This window comes from Hyla sarda, chromosome 5 (assembly GCF_029499605.1).
Source record: "Hyla sarda isolate aHylSar1 chromosome 5, aHylSar1.hap1, whole genome shotgun sequence".
Taxonomy (NCBI): domain Eukaryota; kingdom Metazoa; phylum Chordata; class Amphibia; order Anura; family Hylidae; genus Hyla; species Hyla sarda.
The window spans coordinates 33,480,198-33,495,569 of NC_079193.1; the positions used below are offsets into that span (position 1 = coordinate 33,480,198).

General features: G+C 44.0%; 1 protein-coding gene across 1 annotated transcript in view; it reads left to right on the forward strand.

Annotated features, from left to right (window-relative positions):
• Positions 1 to 828: 828 nt before the first annotated feature.
• The window catches only part of LOC130273045 (macrophage mannose receptor 1-like), a 68,649-nt gene continuing 54,105 nt past the window's right edge, over positions 829 to 15,372 (forward strand). Inside the window, exon 1 of the mRNA XM_056519207.1 lies at positions 829 to 948. Coding sequence (XP_056375182.1) covers positions 891 to 948 — 58 coding nt within the window. The 5' untranslated portion in view covers positions 829 to 890. The remainder of the gene's footprint in view (positions 949 to 15,372) is intronic.

Below are 15,372 nucleotides of genomic sequence, written 5' to 3' on the forward strand. Positions count from 1 at the left end.
TGAACCAACATGGCTACCACAGCATCTTGCAGCGGCTGCTATTCCATCCGGTTTGCGTTTAGTTGGACCATCATTTATTTTTCAACAGGACAATGACCCCAAACACCTCCAGGCTGTGTAAGGGCTATTTGACCAAGAAGGAGAGTGATGGGGTGCTGCTCCACATGACCTGGCCTCCACAGTCACCGGACCTGAACCCAATGAAGGCAAAAGGGCCAACAAGTGCTAAGCATCTCTGGGAACTCCTTCAAGACTGTTGGAAGACCATTTCAGGTGACTACCTCCTGAAGCTCATCAAGAGAATGCCAAGAGTGTGCAAAGCAGTAATCAAAGCAAAAGGTGGCTAGAACCTAGAATATGACATATTTTCAGTTGTTTCACACTTTTTTGTTATGTCTATAATCCCACATATGTTACTTCATAGTTTTGATGCCTTCAGTGTGAATCTACAATTTTCATAGTCATGAAAATAAAGAAAACTCTGAATGAGAAGATGTGTCCAAACTTTTGGTCTGTACTGTGTATATATATATATATATATATATATATATATATATATATATATATATACATACATGTCATTGCTGTGCAGTTAAATATTTTTTTGCTGCATTCAATACAGTAAAGAAATGTTATCTGCACAAATTCCTAAAAAAAAATGATGCAACTAATTGATCAACAGGTTTTGATCATATGAGCAGAATTGTGGCTTTCTGTTGAAATGAAAAGTCAGAAGGTGATGGGAGGTCCTCTGTGATTTCATTCTCCATGTGACAGGAAATTTCTTTTTTAGTCACCACATTTACACCCTTCCCTTGGTGGACTGTGTTTGGTGCACTTATGGTCACACTATTCTTTTGAGAACTGGAAAGAATAATGAGATATCTACAATGACTTTCTTCACATTACTTGTTCTTCTATGTCTACTGTGGCCATCCTGCCTGCTGGGTGAGTAATCCTGTACTTACATTTCCTATATTTCTGGTTATTGATTTGTCTTGACATACAGGCAGCCTATCTATATGACCAATATATGATCCTTCAGCAGTTGTATCATCACAATAACAAATATCAATAGAAGGATTTAATAGGATATGTCACTAGACTGATTGGTGGGGGTCCAACTGTTGTTCGGGAGACCACTCATACAGTACTATTTTGATCAGGGGGTCACAGCAGTTGGAACCTATAAGACCTAAGGCTGTAAACTTGAAAATTATATACAGTGGTCCCGTCCCTCAACATACGATGGTAATCCGTTCCAAATGGACCATCGTTGGTTGAAACCATCGTATGTTGAGGGATCCGTGCAATGTAAAGTATAGGACAGTGGTCTACAACCTCCGGACCTCCAGATGTTGCAAAACTACAACACCCAGCATGCCCGGACAGCCAACGGCTGTCCGAGCATGCTGGGAGTTGTAGTTTTGTAGCATCTGGAGGTCCGCAGGTTGAAGACCATTGGTATTGGAGGTTATACTCACATGTCCCCGCCGCTCCGGACCATCACTGCTCCTCACCGCTGCTCTGGATGTCACCCTCCATCGCTGTCGCCGCGTCCCCGGGGTGTCCCTGACGCTCCGGCAAGGCCTCTGCTTCCCCGGCATCCTCGCTCTCACGCTACGCTATGCACGCCGCTCCTATTGGATGACGGGACGGCGTGCGCAGAGACGTGATGACGACGATGGAGAGCGTCGACGATGCAGGGGATCCCTAAGAGGATGCGCTGGAGCCCCGAGGAAAGGTAGGAGAGCCGGGGCCCGTACAGAGAGATCGCGGGGGGCCCCAGCGGTCGGACCCCCGCGATCTCAAACTTATCCCCTATCCTTAGGATAGGGGATAAGTTTTTCACCACTGGACTACCCCTTTAAGGAATATTCTGGATATTAGTGAGGAGCTATGATGCAGAGTACCCATGTGACCCTGATTGCCCAATGGGAACACCCAAATTGCCCTGTATATAGGGTAGGGGGGAGCTACTAAGTTTAGCTGAGCTCTAGTTCGGAGTTCAATTGCTGCTGTGTGCAGAGCTCCATGTGAGCTGCAGTGTGGAAAGGAGTCGGAAGAACTGTGAGGTGATTCCAAGGGAAAGCCATATGTATCAAAAGAAAGTTCAAATAACACTGGTACTGCTATTCCATGGCTCCACATTATATCACGGGGGAACAAACATGCAGCCTGTCCCCATGAGCTGGTACGGGCGGTGCACTACAAATGATGCATCTAGATATCATAAGCAATGTAATCAAGAGCAGAAAATAGTAATTGAGCACTCACCCGATGATCCTTTTTATTTTATTTTTGATATGCTGTAGCACACACAGTAGAAATGAGACAGGTGTTGGGGGAACGGATCACAGACATGAGGCGAGGGAGAACATAGACAGAGGACGACAATTGATTCACGATACTTCAGCGCTACATCCAACCCAAAAATTTTGGACTGGATAAAGCGCTGAAGTAGCGTGAAACAATAGTTTTTGAAAAATATAAAAAGAAATGTAAATCAACCCTGTTTCCAATTTTGCTAATTAAAAAAATAAATAAAAATATACATATTTGGTATCTGTGCCGACCCTTTTACTTCTTTCATATTTTGTCATAGAAAATGATCTCACCTATATCAGTGTTTTTTTATTTGTGGTCCTGTACTGTGGTCCTGCAGTTAGTCTCTATTGAAGGTACAGTTTGCCCTGATCCTCCTCCTAACATTTGTAAATTACAAGAAAAAAGCTTGTTCCTATTTGTTCTTAACATGAACTTCTTTCTTCTCATCAGAATGATAGTTCATTGAAAAAGACAGTGCCTATGGGGCAGTACTAGCAGCAGAGCTGGGAGCATGTACATTGCTGGAGCTCCTGCTTTGCTGCGTTTATATACTCTCTTTCTTCTTATCCAACCCACCAATTCATAACCGGTTGGCACCTCTTGCCTCTCCTACAAGCACCTGAAGGGGCATCCAATGGCAACCTTACTTGCCTGCTTTGCTTCCATAGTGGCTCCCATAAAGCTCATTTCGCTGTGGGGGACTTGAGCACACTGGGACTTTTTCTGTCAGTGCTACCTAGTACACTCCACTTTTCTCAGTAGACACTTAGATTAACCTTTCACAGCAATCAGCCTTGTCTAAGTAGGATCTATTGCAAAGTATGCACAAGGTCCATGAAGTGCTAGAAAAGTCTTATTACCTCCCTCCCTGTTCCCTACTTGCTCAAAAAAAATTAAGGGAACACTAAGATAACACATCCTAGATCTGAATGAATGAATTGATCGCATGAAATACTTTCGTCTTTACATAGTTGGATGCACTGCTGACAACTAAATCACACAAAAATTATCAATGGAAATCAATTTTATCAACCCATGGAGGTCTGGATATGGAGTCACACTCAAAATCAAAGTGGAAAACCGCACTACAGGCTGATCCAACTTTGATGTAATGTCCTTAAAACAAGTCAAAATGAGGATCAGTAGTGTGTGTGGCCTCCACATGCCCGTATGACCTCCCTACAACGCCTGGGCATACCCCTGATGAGGTGGCGGATGGTCTCCTGAAGGGTGTCCTCCCAGACCTGGCCTAAAGCATCCGCCAACTCCTGGACAGTCTGTGGTGGATGGAGCGAGACATGATGTCCCAGATGTGCTCAATCGGATTCAGGTCTGGGGAACAGGCAGGCCAGTCCATAGCATCAATGCCTTCCTCTTGCAGGAACTGCTGACACACTCTAACCACATGAGGTCTAGCATTGTATTGCATTATGAAGAACCCAGCGCCAATCGCACCAGCAAATGGTCTGACAAGGGGTCTGAGGATCTCATCTCAGTACCTAATGGCAGTCAGGCTACCTCTGGCAAGCACTTGGAGGGCTGTGCGGCCCCCAAAGAAATGCCACCCCACACCATTACTGACCCACCCCAAACCGGTCATGCTGGAGGATGTTGCAGGCAGCAGAATGTTCTCCACGGCATCTCCAGACTCTGTCATGTCTGTCACATGTGCTCAGTGTGAACCTGTGAAGAGCACAGAGTGCAAGTGGCGAATTTGCCAATCTTGGTGTTCTCTGGCAAATGCCAAACGTCCTGCATGTTGTTGGGCTGTAAGCACAACCCCCACCTGTGGACATCGGGCCTCTAACCACACTAATGGAGTCTGTTTCTGACTGTCTGAGTAGACAAATGCACATTTGTGGCCTTCTGGAGGTCATTCTGCAGGGCTCTGACAGTGCTCCTCCTGCTCCTCCTTGCACAAAGGCAGAGGTAGTGGTCCTGCTGCCGGGTTGTTGCCCTCCTACGGCCTCCTCCACGACTCCTGATGTACTGGCCTGTCTCCTGGTTGCGCCTCCATGCTCTGGACACTACGCTGACAGACACAGCAAACCTTCTTGCCACAGCTCGCATTAATGTGCCATCCTGGATGAGCTGCACTACCTGAGCCAATTGTGTGAGTTGTAGACTCCATCTCATGCTATCACTAGAGTGAAAGCACCGCCAGCATTTAAAAGTGACCAAAACATCAGGCAGGAAGGATAGGAACTGAGAAGTGGTCTGTGGTTACTACCTGCAGAATCACTCCTTTATCATTTTGGAGTGTGGTAGGAAACTGGAGTACACCCACACAGACACAGTGAGAAAAGACAAACTCTTATAGATAATGTCCTTGGTGGGATTTGAATCTAGGACCCCAGCGCTTCAAGGCAAAAGTGCCAACCACTGAGCCACAATGCTGCCATTGTACGCAGGGGTTCTAAAAAGAAGCAAAACTTATACATTAAGAGACAATGCTGAGTTATCTAAATCTCAACCCAAACAATTCACAAGAAAAATCTCCAATATTCTATTCCAATATTACCATTTCTTATACATCAGTGCTGTCTAGTGGCTATTTTTCAATACTGCCCAGAGACTTCCTATAACTCCCTTAGTATCACATATAGGGACACTCAACTACTGAGGAAATTCTAAGAGGGGCATTAACCCTTTGCTGTTACTTCCCTTGTATCATTATTATTCTCTACAACAGTCTGGGTTGGGGACTGTATCTTATTCCAGTTGGCCTACCACTATGGCAAGGGCTTGAGTAGCACATAAGCTGATCCATGTCAGGAGTGAGGGGCCGAATTAAAGCATTTCTACCTATTCTGGGAATGTGATAGGCGAGGCTGATTTCTGATAAGACTTATACTTTGTCAATCTGGAATTTCGTGTGCATGATAGGTTCCTTTTGAAAATCAAAGTCCCATTGGTCCTCTAAGTGTCTGACATCCACAGTGTTGTCATGAAAGGAGGTTTTTAAAAACCCCAGTTACGGTGTTTTACATTCAGTCCTGCAGCCTCTTGATAAAGCCATGGACGGGGCAAAACTGTCGAGGGGGACTGGAGAGAAATGGTTTTGAAAATAATTATTGTCTAACAGAGCGGACAGTAGACGCTGTCAGTTAGCAATATGGTCATCCACAGGATAAAGCAAGAGACGACTTCCACAGAGCGGTGGGTGGATAATGGCGCTGACCAGGAGAGGACGCGTCCGGTGGAGAAAAAGGATTTATTCAAATGCAACGCCTTTCGCCGCGCTTGCGCGGCTTCATCAGGCAGATGCCTGATGAAGCCGCGCAAGCGTGGTGAAACGCGTTGCATTTGAATAAATCCTTTTTCTCCACCGGACGTGTCCTCTCCTGGTCAGCGCCATTATCCACCCACCGCTCTGTGGAAGTCGTCTCTTGCTCTGTCTTGTAAGGTCGGGAGGCTGCAGACCAGGCTTGTCTACTCACCCATGCTGACCATTGTTGTGTGTGAGCTCACACAACTGCTTCTGGTAAGAATTCCTCATTGCATTAAACTGAACCTTACAGTGGCGATTTTATGCTATGGAGCACTCTTCCATTTTGTTTTATCCACAGGATAAGGCCAGCTGGACTGAAGGACTGTTATATATGATTACAATAGCGTGGCAAAGATACCAATTTAAATATCAATGTGTGTGCAATAAAGAAATAAAATAAACACATTTTATTAGTGGTGTGGGAAAAAGGGATTATTGGGTTAAAGGGTACCTCTCATCAAATAAACTTTTGATATATTTTAGATTAATTAATGTTGAATAACTTTCCAATAGCATGTTAATGAAAAATATTCTTCTTTCTATTGTATTTTTCCCGATCAGTCCTGTCAGCAAGCATTTCTGACTCATGCTGGAGTCCTAAACACTCAGAGCTGCCAGCCTGCTTTGTTCACAGCCAAACAGGCTGTGAACAAAGCAGGCTGGCAGCTCTGAGTGTTCTCCTTTGTGAACAAAGCAGACTGGCAGCTCGTAGTGTTTAGGACTCCAGCATGAGTCTGAAATGCTTGCTGCCAGGACTGGTAGGGAGACCCCTAGTGGTCATTTCTTCAAAGTGGAAAATTAAATAGAAAGAAGCATATTTTTTTAATAACATGCAATTGTAAAGTTATTCTGCATACATTAATCTATAATATATCAAAAGTTTTTTTGATGAGAGGTACCCTTTAACTTTAAATTAATCTATAAGTAAATTTCTCTCATGCCACCACACAGCAGCATGTAAACACCCTGTATGACTATTTGAAAGATTAAGAAAACAGGGGAAGGAAATATATTATGCGAATTAGAGGGTTCCCATAATCAGTACTACTGGAATTGGTAGATTGATACAGAGTGTACTCGCAAAGTCCTCAGGTTCGAAAATTCTATTTTTGCTGATCTGGTTCCAATCCCTCTCAAGAGTGACACTGCCTGTAAACAATCACCATTACTTTCAGAAAAAAACAAATACTTTACAGATGGCTCTTTCCATTTGGCCTTGCCACCACTATTGACTGCACCGAACATATCAAGAAAATGTAGTATACAAAGGCAGTAGCCTACAAGCTAGGACTATGATATAACAGATTGGTCCGCAATTAAGGCCCTCCCAGACATCACTGTTATATCACCTTGGATCCTAGCCACATCTGAGAAAAGCTCAAAAATGAAGACTGGCATGCTTGACCAATTTTATATCCCCTTTTCATTAACTTTTGTGATTGTATTTAACTTAAAGGGGTAATCCAGGAATAGAAGAACAGAGCTACTTTCTTTCAAAAACCACTCCATGTCTGTCTCCAGGTTGGGTGTGGTTCTGCAGCTCAGTTGCATTGCAGTAAATAGAGCCAAGTTGTAAAACCATACCCTATCTGGAGACAGACGTAGGGGTGTTTTTGAAGGAAATTACCTTTGTTTTTCTTACTACTGTTGTCTTCCCCGATGACCAATACAAAAAGAAATAAAAACGCTTAAAGGGGTTCTCCGGTGCTTAGACATCTTATCCCCTATGCAAAGGATACGGGATAAGATGCCTGATAGCTGCTCCGCTGGGGACCCCCGTGATCTTGCATGCGGCACCCTGTTTATAATAAGTCCCCGGGAGTGATAGCTATCACGCCCCCTCCCGTAGGCTTGCATTGTGGTCGCCGGTAATCAGACCCGGAGCGAACACGCTCCAGGGACTGATTATAAACGGGGTGCCGCATGCAAGATCACGGGGTTCCCCAGCGGCGGGACTTCCGCGATCGGGCATCTTATCCCCTATCCTTTGGATAGGGGATGAGATGTCTAAACACCGGAGAACCCCTTTAACGCCACACCAAGTGACAATACGCAACCAATTGATATAATAAAAAATACAAAATAGAAACAGACATGAAAGGACATACAAAGAACACTGTATGGGGCTTGGAACACCCACAATGTAAAAGGTAACCAATGTAATAGTGCACCAGTCCTACTATAGTATCATGTAAACCATTACACTCCCATTGCTGCTTACCAAGCATGGACTGTGCAGGTGAATGTTATCTCCCTATGTGAATCTCACATATGACTCCTATATATTCTCCTTGTAGACACTATACATACTGTGCATTTACAAAATAATTACAGGGCTAAGAATGGAAATATATAGGACCAAAATAAATTCATAAATAAATACATACACAAGTCATAAAGATATTCGACAATTCCTCTGGCCCTTAAAGAAATACATATAGAGGAACAGACAATAAAAAGTGAAGCATTCGCGTGAACTTTCCATTAGTTACCTGTTACCTGTTGTGAGTGTTCTGATCCCCATACAGTGTATGTCCCTTCATGTTTGTGAATGAATTATTTAATACTATTGAAGGTTTTATATGTTTGGCGTATTCAATAAATGAAATATACTTTGTTAAGCACTTTTGTGGGTGTTTTCCGCATGTCTTTGTAGGGTGTATAATTACCGATAGATAGTTGTGATACTCTCTGTTATCTGATTACTGTTTATGGGAAACCCTTCTTATGTCTAGTGACATACACTCCCTCTACACCTATACCTGGCACAACTATTGTTCTTTGTTTAGTTTTGATTGTTTCTTCACATGCTTTTTGATGGTTCACCTTCCCTTCTCTCCCAGTGTGGACTTGCATTATTGCCTTTTTAAAACTTTCATAGTATGTCTAATTCTGTAGCTTTTCTAAACTTGATGTTTTATTGCTGATTTAACCCCTTAAGGACTAGGGGTTTTTCCGTTTTTGCACTTTCATTTTTTCCTCCTTACCTTTAAAAAAATCATAACCCTTTCAATTTTGCACCTAAAAATCCATATGATGGCTTATTTTTTGTGCCACCAATTCTACTTTGTAATGACATCAGTCATTTTACCCAAAAATCTACGGGGAAACGGGAAAAAAAAATCATTGTGAGACAAAATTGTAAATTTTGGGGGCTTCTGTTTCTACGCAGTAAATTTTTCGGTAAAAATGACACCATATCTGTATTCTGTAGGTTCATACGATTAAAATGATCCCCTACTTATATAGGTTTGATTTTGTCGTACTTCTGAAAAAAATCATAACTACATGCAGGAAAATGTATACATTTAAAATTGTCATCTTCTGACCCCTATAACTTTTTTATTTTACCACATATGGGGCGGTATGAGGGCTCATTATTTGCACCATGATCTGAAGTTTTTAAGGGTACCATTTTTGTATTGATCGGACTTGTTGATCACTTTTTATTCATTTTTTCATGATTTAAAAATTGACCAAAAATACACTATTTTGGACTTTGGAATTTTTTTGCGTGTACGCCATTGACCGTGCAGTTTAATTAACTATATATTTTTATAATTCGGACATTTCCGCACGCGGTGATACCATATATGTTTATTTTTATGTTTATTTACACATTTTTTTATGGTAAAAGGGGGGTGATTCAAACTTTTAATAGGGGAGGTGTTAAATGATCTTTATTCACTTTTTTTTTAAACTTTTTTTTTGCAGTGTTATAGGTCCCATAGGGACCTATAACACTGCACACACTGATCATTGTTATCCCATAGGGACATATAACACTGCACGCACTGTTCTTTTACATTGATAAATGGTTTCTCATAGGAAACCACTGATCGATGTTTCTGCCGCTTGAATGCTCATGCCTGGATCTCAGGCACTGAGCAGTCATTCGGTGACCGGACACCAGGAGGCAAGGTAGGAGACCCTCCTCGTGTCCTGCAGCTTTTCGGGATGCCGCGATTTCGCCGCGGCGATCCCGAACAGCTCCCTGAGCTAATCGGCATGGTTTCACTTTCACTTTAGATGCAGCGTTCAACTTTGAACGCCGTGTCTAAAGGGTTAATAGCGTGTGGCACCGCGATCACTGCCACGCACTATTAGCCACGGGTTCCGGTCGTCGTTAGAGGCCGGGTCCGACCCGCTATGACGCGAGGCCACGTCGTAACCCCACGTTATAGAAAGAGAAAGGACTTTAAGGGGTTAAAGAGTACCTGCCACCATCTCTGTTGCTCTATATTATGCTGCTGGTAGGTTGCCTTCTTCATTACCTGCCCCCCACAGTTTTTGTTTTTCATCTTCACCCAGTATTTCCTTGATAATCCTCTTTCAAAGCTCGTTCACTGCAGGCAGCGTTCACGCAGCGTGCGCAGAGCTCGCTCCCGTCTGTCTGACAGGCAGGGAGCTGCGCTGTGCTCGTCAGTGTCCGGGCTGCACTATGAGAGTTAGGACTTATGCATGAGTCTGAACTCTCTGAGAGACTTGAGGCTGGGACATGTAAGGAGACCCCTAGTGGTCAGTTTTTACAAGTCAAAATAAACATATAAATATAATTTTTTTTTTATGATATAGTATTAGAAAGTTGTTTCTAATACATTAAAGTGTACCAGTCATCAACAAAACTTTTTATACAATGTAGATAATACCGTTATATGTATATTTGTAATATACATTGGTTAAAAATTGTGTATATTTTTAGGTAAAAAAATACTGTCCCTGCAGCTATTGTCTGTGTGTCTCCATGAGGAGCCCAAATACAGGGAGTGAGGGGGGACAAGCAGGGATCTGTGCAGACTGCTGGCTTGTCAATCATCCTGATGTATGAGCCAGGAGCCTGTTATAGAGCCTCAGTGCACTCTCCTGCTTTCTTAGTGCACAGAGTCCTGCTTGTCCACCCTCACTTCCTGTATTTGGACTCCTCATAGAGACACACAGGCAATAGCTGCAGGGACAAATATATACATATTTTTTTAACCAATGTATATTACAAATATACATATAATGGTATTATCTACATTATATAAAAAGTTTTTGTTGAAGACAGGTACACTTTAATTACCAACATATGAAAAGTTTTTGTGATGACAGGTACTCTTTAAGGATATTCTTATAATAAAATGAAGCCATCCTTTGGGAGCCTAATAATGCCCAATGCCTTTCTTGTGCCCTTGGAGAATTCTTCAAAATGAATGAATCTCCCAATATCTGAATTTTTGCATAGTTCATAGGGAATGGCCTCTCGACTAAGAAAGTGCTCCTTGGCCGACATAAATAGCCAGAAACTTGTGATTATCAGATGAGAAGTTACAAATTGTATAATTTCTGAAATCAGCAAAAAAAAAAAAAATAAAAAGTATTTCTTTGCAATACAAAGACTTTTTAAATGGTGATAAACCCACTAAATGAGTCATAGGAAGGAAAAAGGGTCATCACGATCCTCAGGGACACTAATGAATAGTCTGTACATGACTACAACTTCTGTGTATTTTCTCAAGGCTCTTCTAGTGTCCACATTGTACAGTTCTTATTCACTTGTTATTTTTCACCCACCTTGTTGGAAAACGTCCATGCTTATGCTGTTACTTTGTATCTTTGTGATGGAACATTTTGTTTTTAACTAAAAACATATTTTAAAAGAAAAAGACTGCACCTAGAAGAGACTGCAATTTTAGGGAAAAGGGAGCACACAGACCACTTAGAAATGGCCCTTATAACAATAAACAGTGCCCACAATAATCAGTGCCAGCAGAGTACCCATAATAATCAGTGCCAGCAGAGTGCCCACAATAATCAGTGCCAGCAGAGTGCCCATAATAAGTGCCAGCAGAGTGCCCATAATAATCAGTGCCAGCAGAGTGCACATAATAAGTGCCAGCAGAGTGCCCATAATAATCAGTGCCAGCAGAGTGCCCATAATAAGTGCCAGCAGAGTGCCCATAATAATCAGTGCCAGCAGAGTGCCCATAATAATCAGTGCCAGCAGAGTGCCCATAATAATCAGTGCCAGCAGAGTGCACATAATAAGTGCCAGCAGAGTGCCCATAATAATCAGTGCCAGCAGAGTGCACATAATAAGTGCCAGCAGAGTGCCCATAATAATCAGTGCCAGCAGAGTGCCCATAATAAGTGCCAGCAGAGTGCCCATAATAATCAGTGCCAGCAGAGTGCCCATAATAATCAGTGCCAGCAGAGTGCCCATAAGTGCCAGCAGAGTGCACATAATAAGTGCCAGCAGAGTGCCCATAATAAGTGCCAGCAGAGTGCCCATAATAAACAGTGCCAGCAGAGTGCCCATAATAAGTGCCAGCAGAGTGCCCATAATAAGTGCCAGCAGAGTGCCCATAATAAACAGTGCCAGCAGAGTGCACATAAGTGCCAGCAGAATGCACATAATAAGTGCCAGCAGAGTGCACATAATAAGCAGTGCCAGCAGAGTGCCCATAATAAGTGCCAGCAGAGTGCACATAATAATCAGTGCCAGCAGAATGTACATAATAAGTGCCAGCAGAGTGCACATAATAATCAGTGCCAGCAGAGTGCCCATAATAAGTGCCAGCAAAGTGCACATAATAAGTGCCAGCAGAGTGCACATAATAAGTGCCAGCAGAGTGCACATAATAAGTGCCAGCAGAGTGCCCATAATAAGTGCTAGCAGAATGCACATAATAAGTGCCAGCAGAGTGCACATAATAATCAGTGCCAGCAGAGTGCCCATAATAATCAGTGCCAGCAGAGTGCACATAAGTGCCAGCAGAATGCACATAATAAGTGCCAGCAGAGTGCACATAATAAGTGCCAGCAGAGTGCCCATAATAAGTGCCAGCAGAGTGCCCATAATAAGTGCCAGCAGAATGCACATAATAAGTGCCAGCAGAGTGCACATAATAATCAGTGCCAGCAGAGTGCCCATAATAATCAGTGCCAGCAGAGTGCCCATAATAAGTGCCAGCAGAATGCACATAATAAGTGCCAGCAGAATGCACATAATAAGTGCCAGCAGAGTGCACATAATAATCAGTGCCAGCAGAGTGCCCATAATAATCAGTGCCAGCAGAGTGCCCATAATAATCAGTGCCAGCAGAGTGCACATAAGTGCCAGCAGAGTGCACATAATAAGTGCCAGCAGAGTGCACATAAGTGCCAGCAGAGTGCACATAATAAGTGCCAGCAGAGTGCACATAATAATCAGTGCCAGCAGAGTGCACATAATCAGTGCCAGCAGAGTGCACATAATAATCAGTGCCAGCAGAGTGCCCATAATAATCAGTGCCAGCAGAGTGCCCATAATAAGTGCCAGCAGAATGCACATAATAAGTGCCAGCAGAATGCACATAATAAGTGCCAGCAGAGTGCACATAATAATCAGTGCCAGCAGAGTGCCCATAATAATCAGTGCCAGCAGAGTGCACATAAGTGCCAGCAGAATGCACATAATAAGTGCCAGCAGAGTGCACATAATAATCAGTGCCAGCAGAGTGCACATAATAAGTGCCAGCAGAGTGCACATAATAAACAGTGCCAGCAGAGTGCACATAATAAGTGCCAGCAGAGTGCACATAATAAACAGTGTGAGCAGAATGGCAATAATAAACAGTAAACCATAAACAGTGGCATCAGAGTGTCTTCCATAAACATTGCTAGTAGGAAAGTATCTTCCTTCTCACAGCCATAGAATACCAAGTAATTGTGGCTGCCTCCAGCTGTCACTTGAGATGTCACGAACATAACATTTTCGGTTCGCGAACCGCGAATGCGTGCTTCAGCAAAAGTTTGCGAACCGGGCGAACCGCCATTGACTTCAATAGGCAGGCGAATTTTAAAACCCACAGGGACTCTTTCTGGCCACAATAGTGATTTAAAAGTTGTTTCAAGGGGACTAATACCCGGACTGTGGCGTGCTGGAGGGGGATCCATGGCAAAACTCCCATGGAAAATTACATAGTTGATGCAGAGTCTGGTTTTAATCCATAAAGTGCATAAATCACCTATTATTCCTAAATGGTTTGGAATAACGTGCTTAACCCCCTTTAGGCAGCACATAGAGCCCCCCTTTAGGCATCACATAGTTAGATTCCCCCTTTAGGCAGCACATAAGATTCCCCCAAATTAGGCAGCACATAGTTAGAGCCCCCCTTTAGGCAGCACATAGATTCCCCCATGTTAGGCAGCACAAAGTTAGAGCTCCCCTTTAGGCAGCACATAAGATTCCCCTAAATTAGGCAGAACATAGTTAGAGCCCCCCTTTAAGCAGCACATAAGATTCCCCCATATTAGGCAGCACATAGATTCCCCCATGTTAGGCAGCACATAGTTAGAGCCCCCCTTTAGGCAGCACATAAGATTCCCCCATATTAGGCAGCACATAGAGCCCGCCTTGAGGCAGCACATAGATTCCCCCATATTAGGCAGCACATAGTTAGAGCCCCCCTTGAGGCAGCACATAGTGGGATTTGAACCCAAGGCCCCAGCGCTGCAAGTGCTAACCTCTGAGCCACCATGCTACCCTTAGCATACATCTAATATCCACGGTTGCTAAAATGGACAGAGAGGTCAGCAGAGAGTACCAGAAAAATGTCCCACATTAGATTGGCGGTATAGTTCCCCACACATTAGGGTTGGCAGTATGGTTCCCCCACATTGGGTGCAGTATAGTTCCCCACATTAGGGTTGGCAGTATAGTTCCCCACATTAGGGTTGGCAGTATAGTTCCCCCACATTAGGTTGGCAGTGTAGTTCCCCACATTGGGTGCAGTATAGTTCCCCACATTAGGTGCAGTATAGTTCCCCACATTAGGTTGGCAGTATAATTCCCCACATCAAGTTGGCAGTATATTTCCCCACACTAGATTGGCAGTATAGTTCCCCCCCCCCCCCACACAAGGTTGGCAGTATAATTTCCCCCACAAGGTTGGCAGTAAAGTCCATCCCCCACATTAGGTGCAGTAAAGTTCCCCCCACATTAGACAGGCAGTGTTCCCCCACAGACATACAGCCTCCAGCCACATACAGTGTATGGCTGGAGGCTGTATGTCTGGGTCGGAACACAGAAGATGATGTCCCGCTGGTCACTTACCATGCGCGCGTCATCCTTGGTCCTCCCCGACGCATGCGTGCGCCCGTAAAGCAGAGCAGAGCATCAGGGAGGACCGAGGATGACACGCGCATGGTAAGTGACCAGCGGGATGTCATGCGCCACCTCTCGGCGGTCACGCGTTTTTAAAGTTAACGCGGGGCCGCAGAGAGGTAACCAGGACATCCTTGTATCCCGAAAAAAACTTTCGGGACACAGGGATGTCCCGAATGTGACGGGGGCCTGTGGCCGTGTGCCCACAGAGGGGGCTCGGCGTGCCACCTGTGGCACGCGTGCCTTAGGTTCGCCATCACTGCACTAGTGTGACAATGAGCAAAAAGCTTACCAGCGGAGTTCCCCTTTTAAGCAGTGGTCCCCAACCAGGGTGCCTCCAGCTGTTGCAAAACACATGGACTGATGTTTGAGCCCTTTTAATACTGTAGTTGCTGGACTGAAAAAAAGTTTGCCAGCGGAGTACCCCTTTTAAACAGTGGTTAGACAACCAGGGTGCCTCCAGCTGTTGCAAAACACACGGACTGATCTTTGAGCCCTTCTAATACTGTAGCTGCTTGAAAAAAATCAAGTTTTCAACCGGAGTACCCCTTTTAACCTGTGGTTCCCTCCCAACCAGGGTGCCTCCAGCTGTTGCAAGAGACACGGACTGATATTTGAGCCCTAAAAGGGCTTTTTTGGGTGCTGT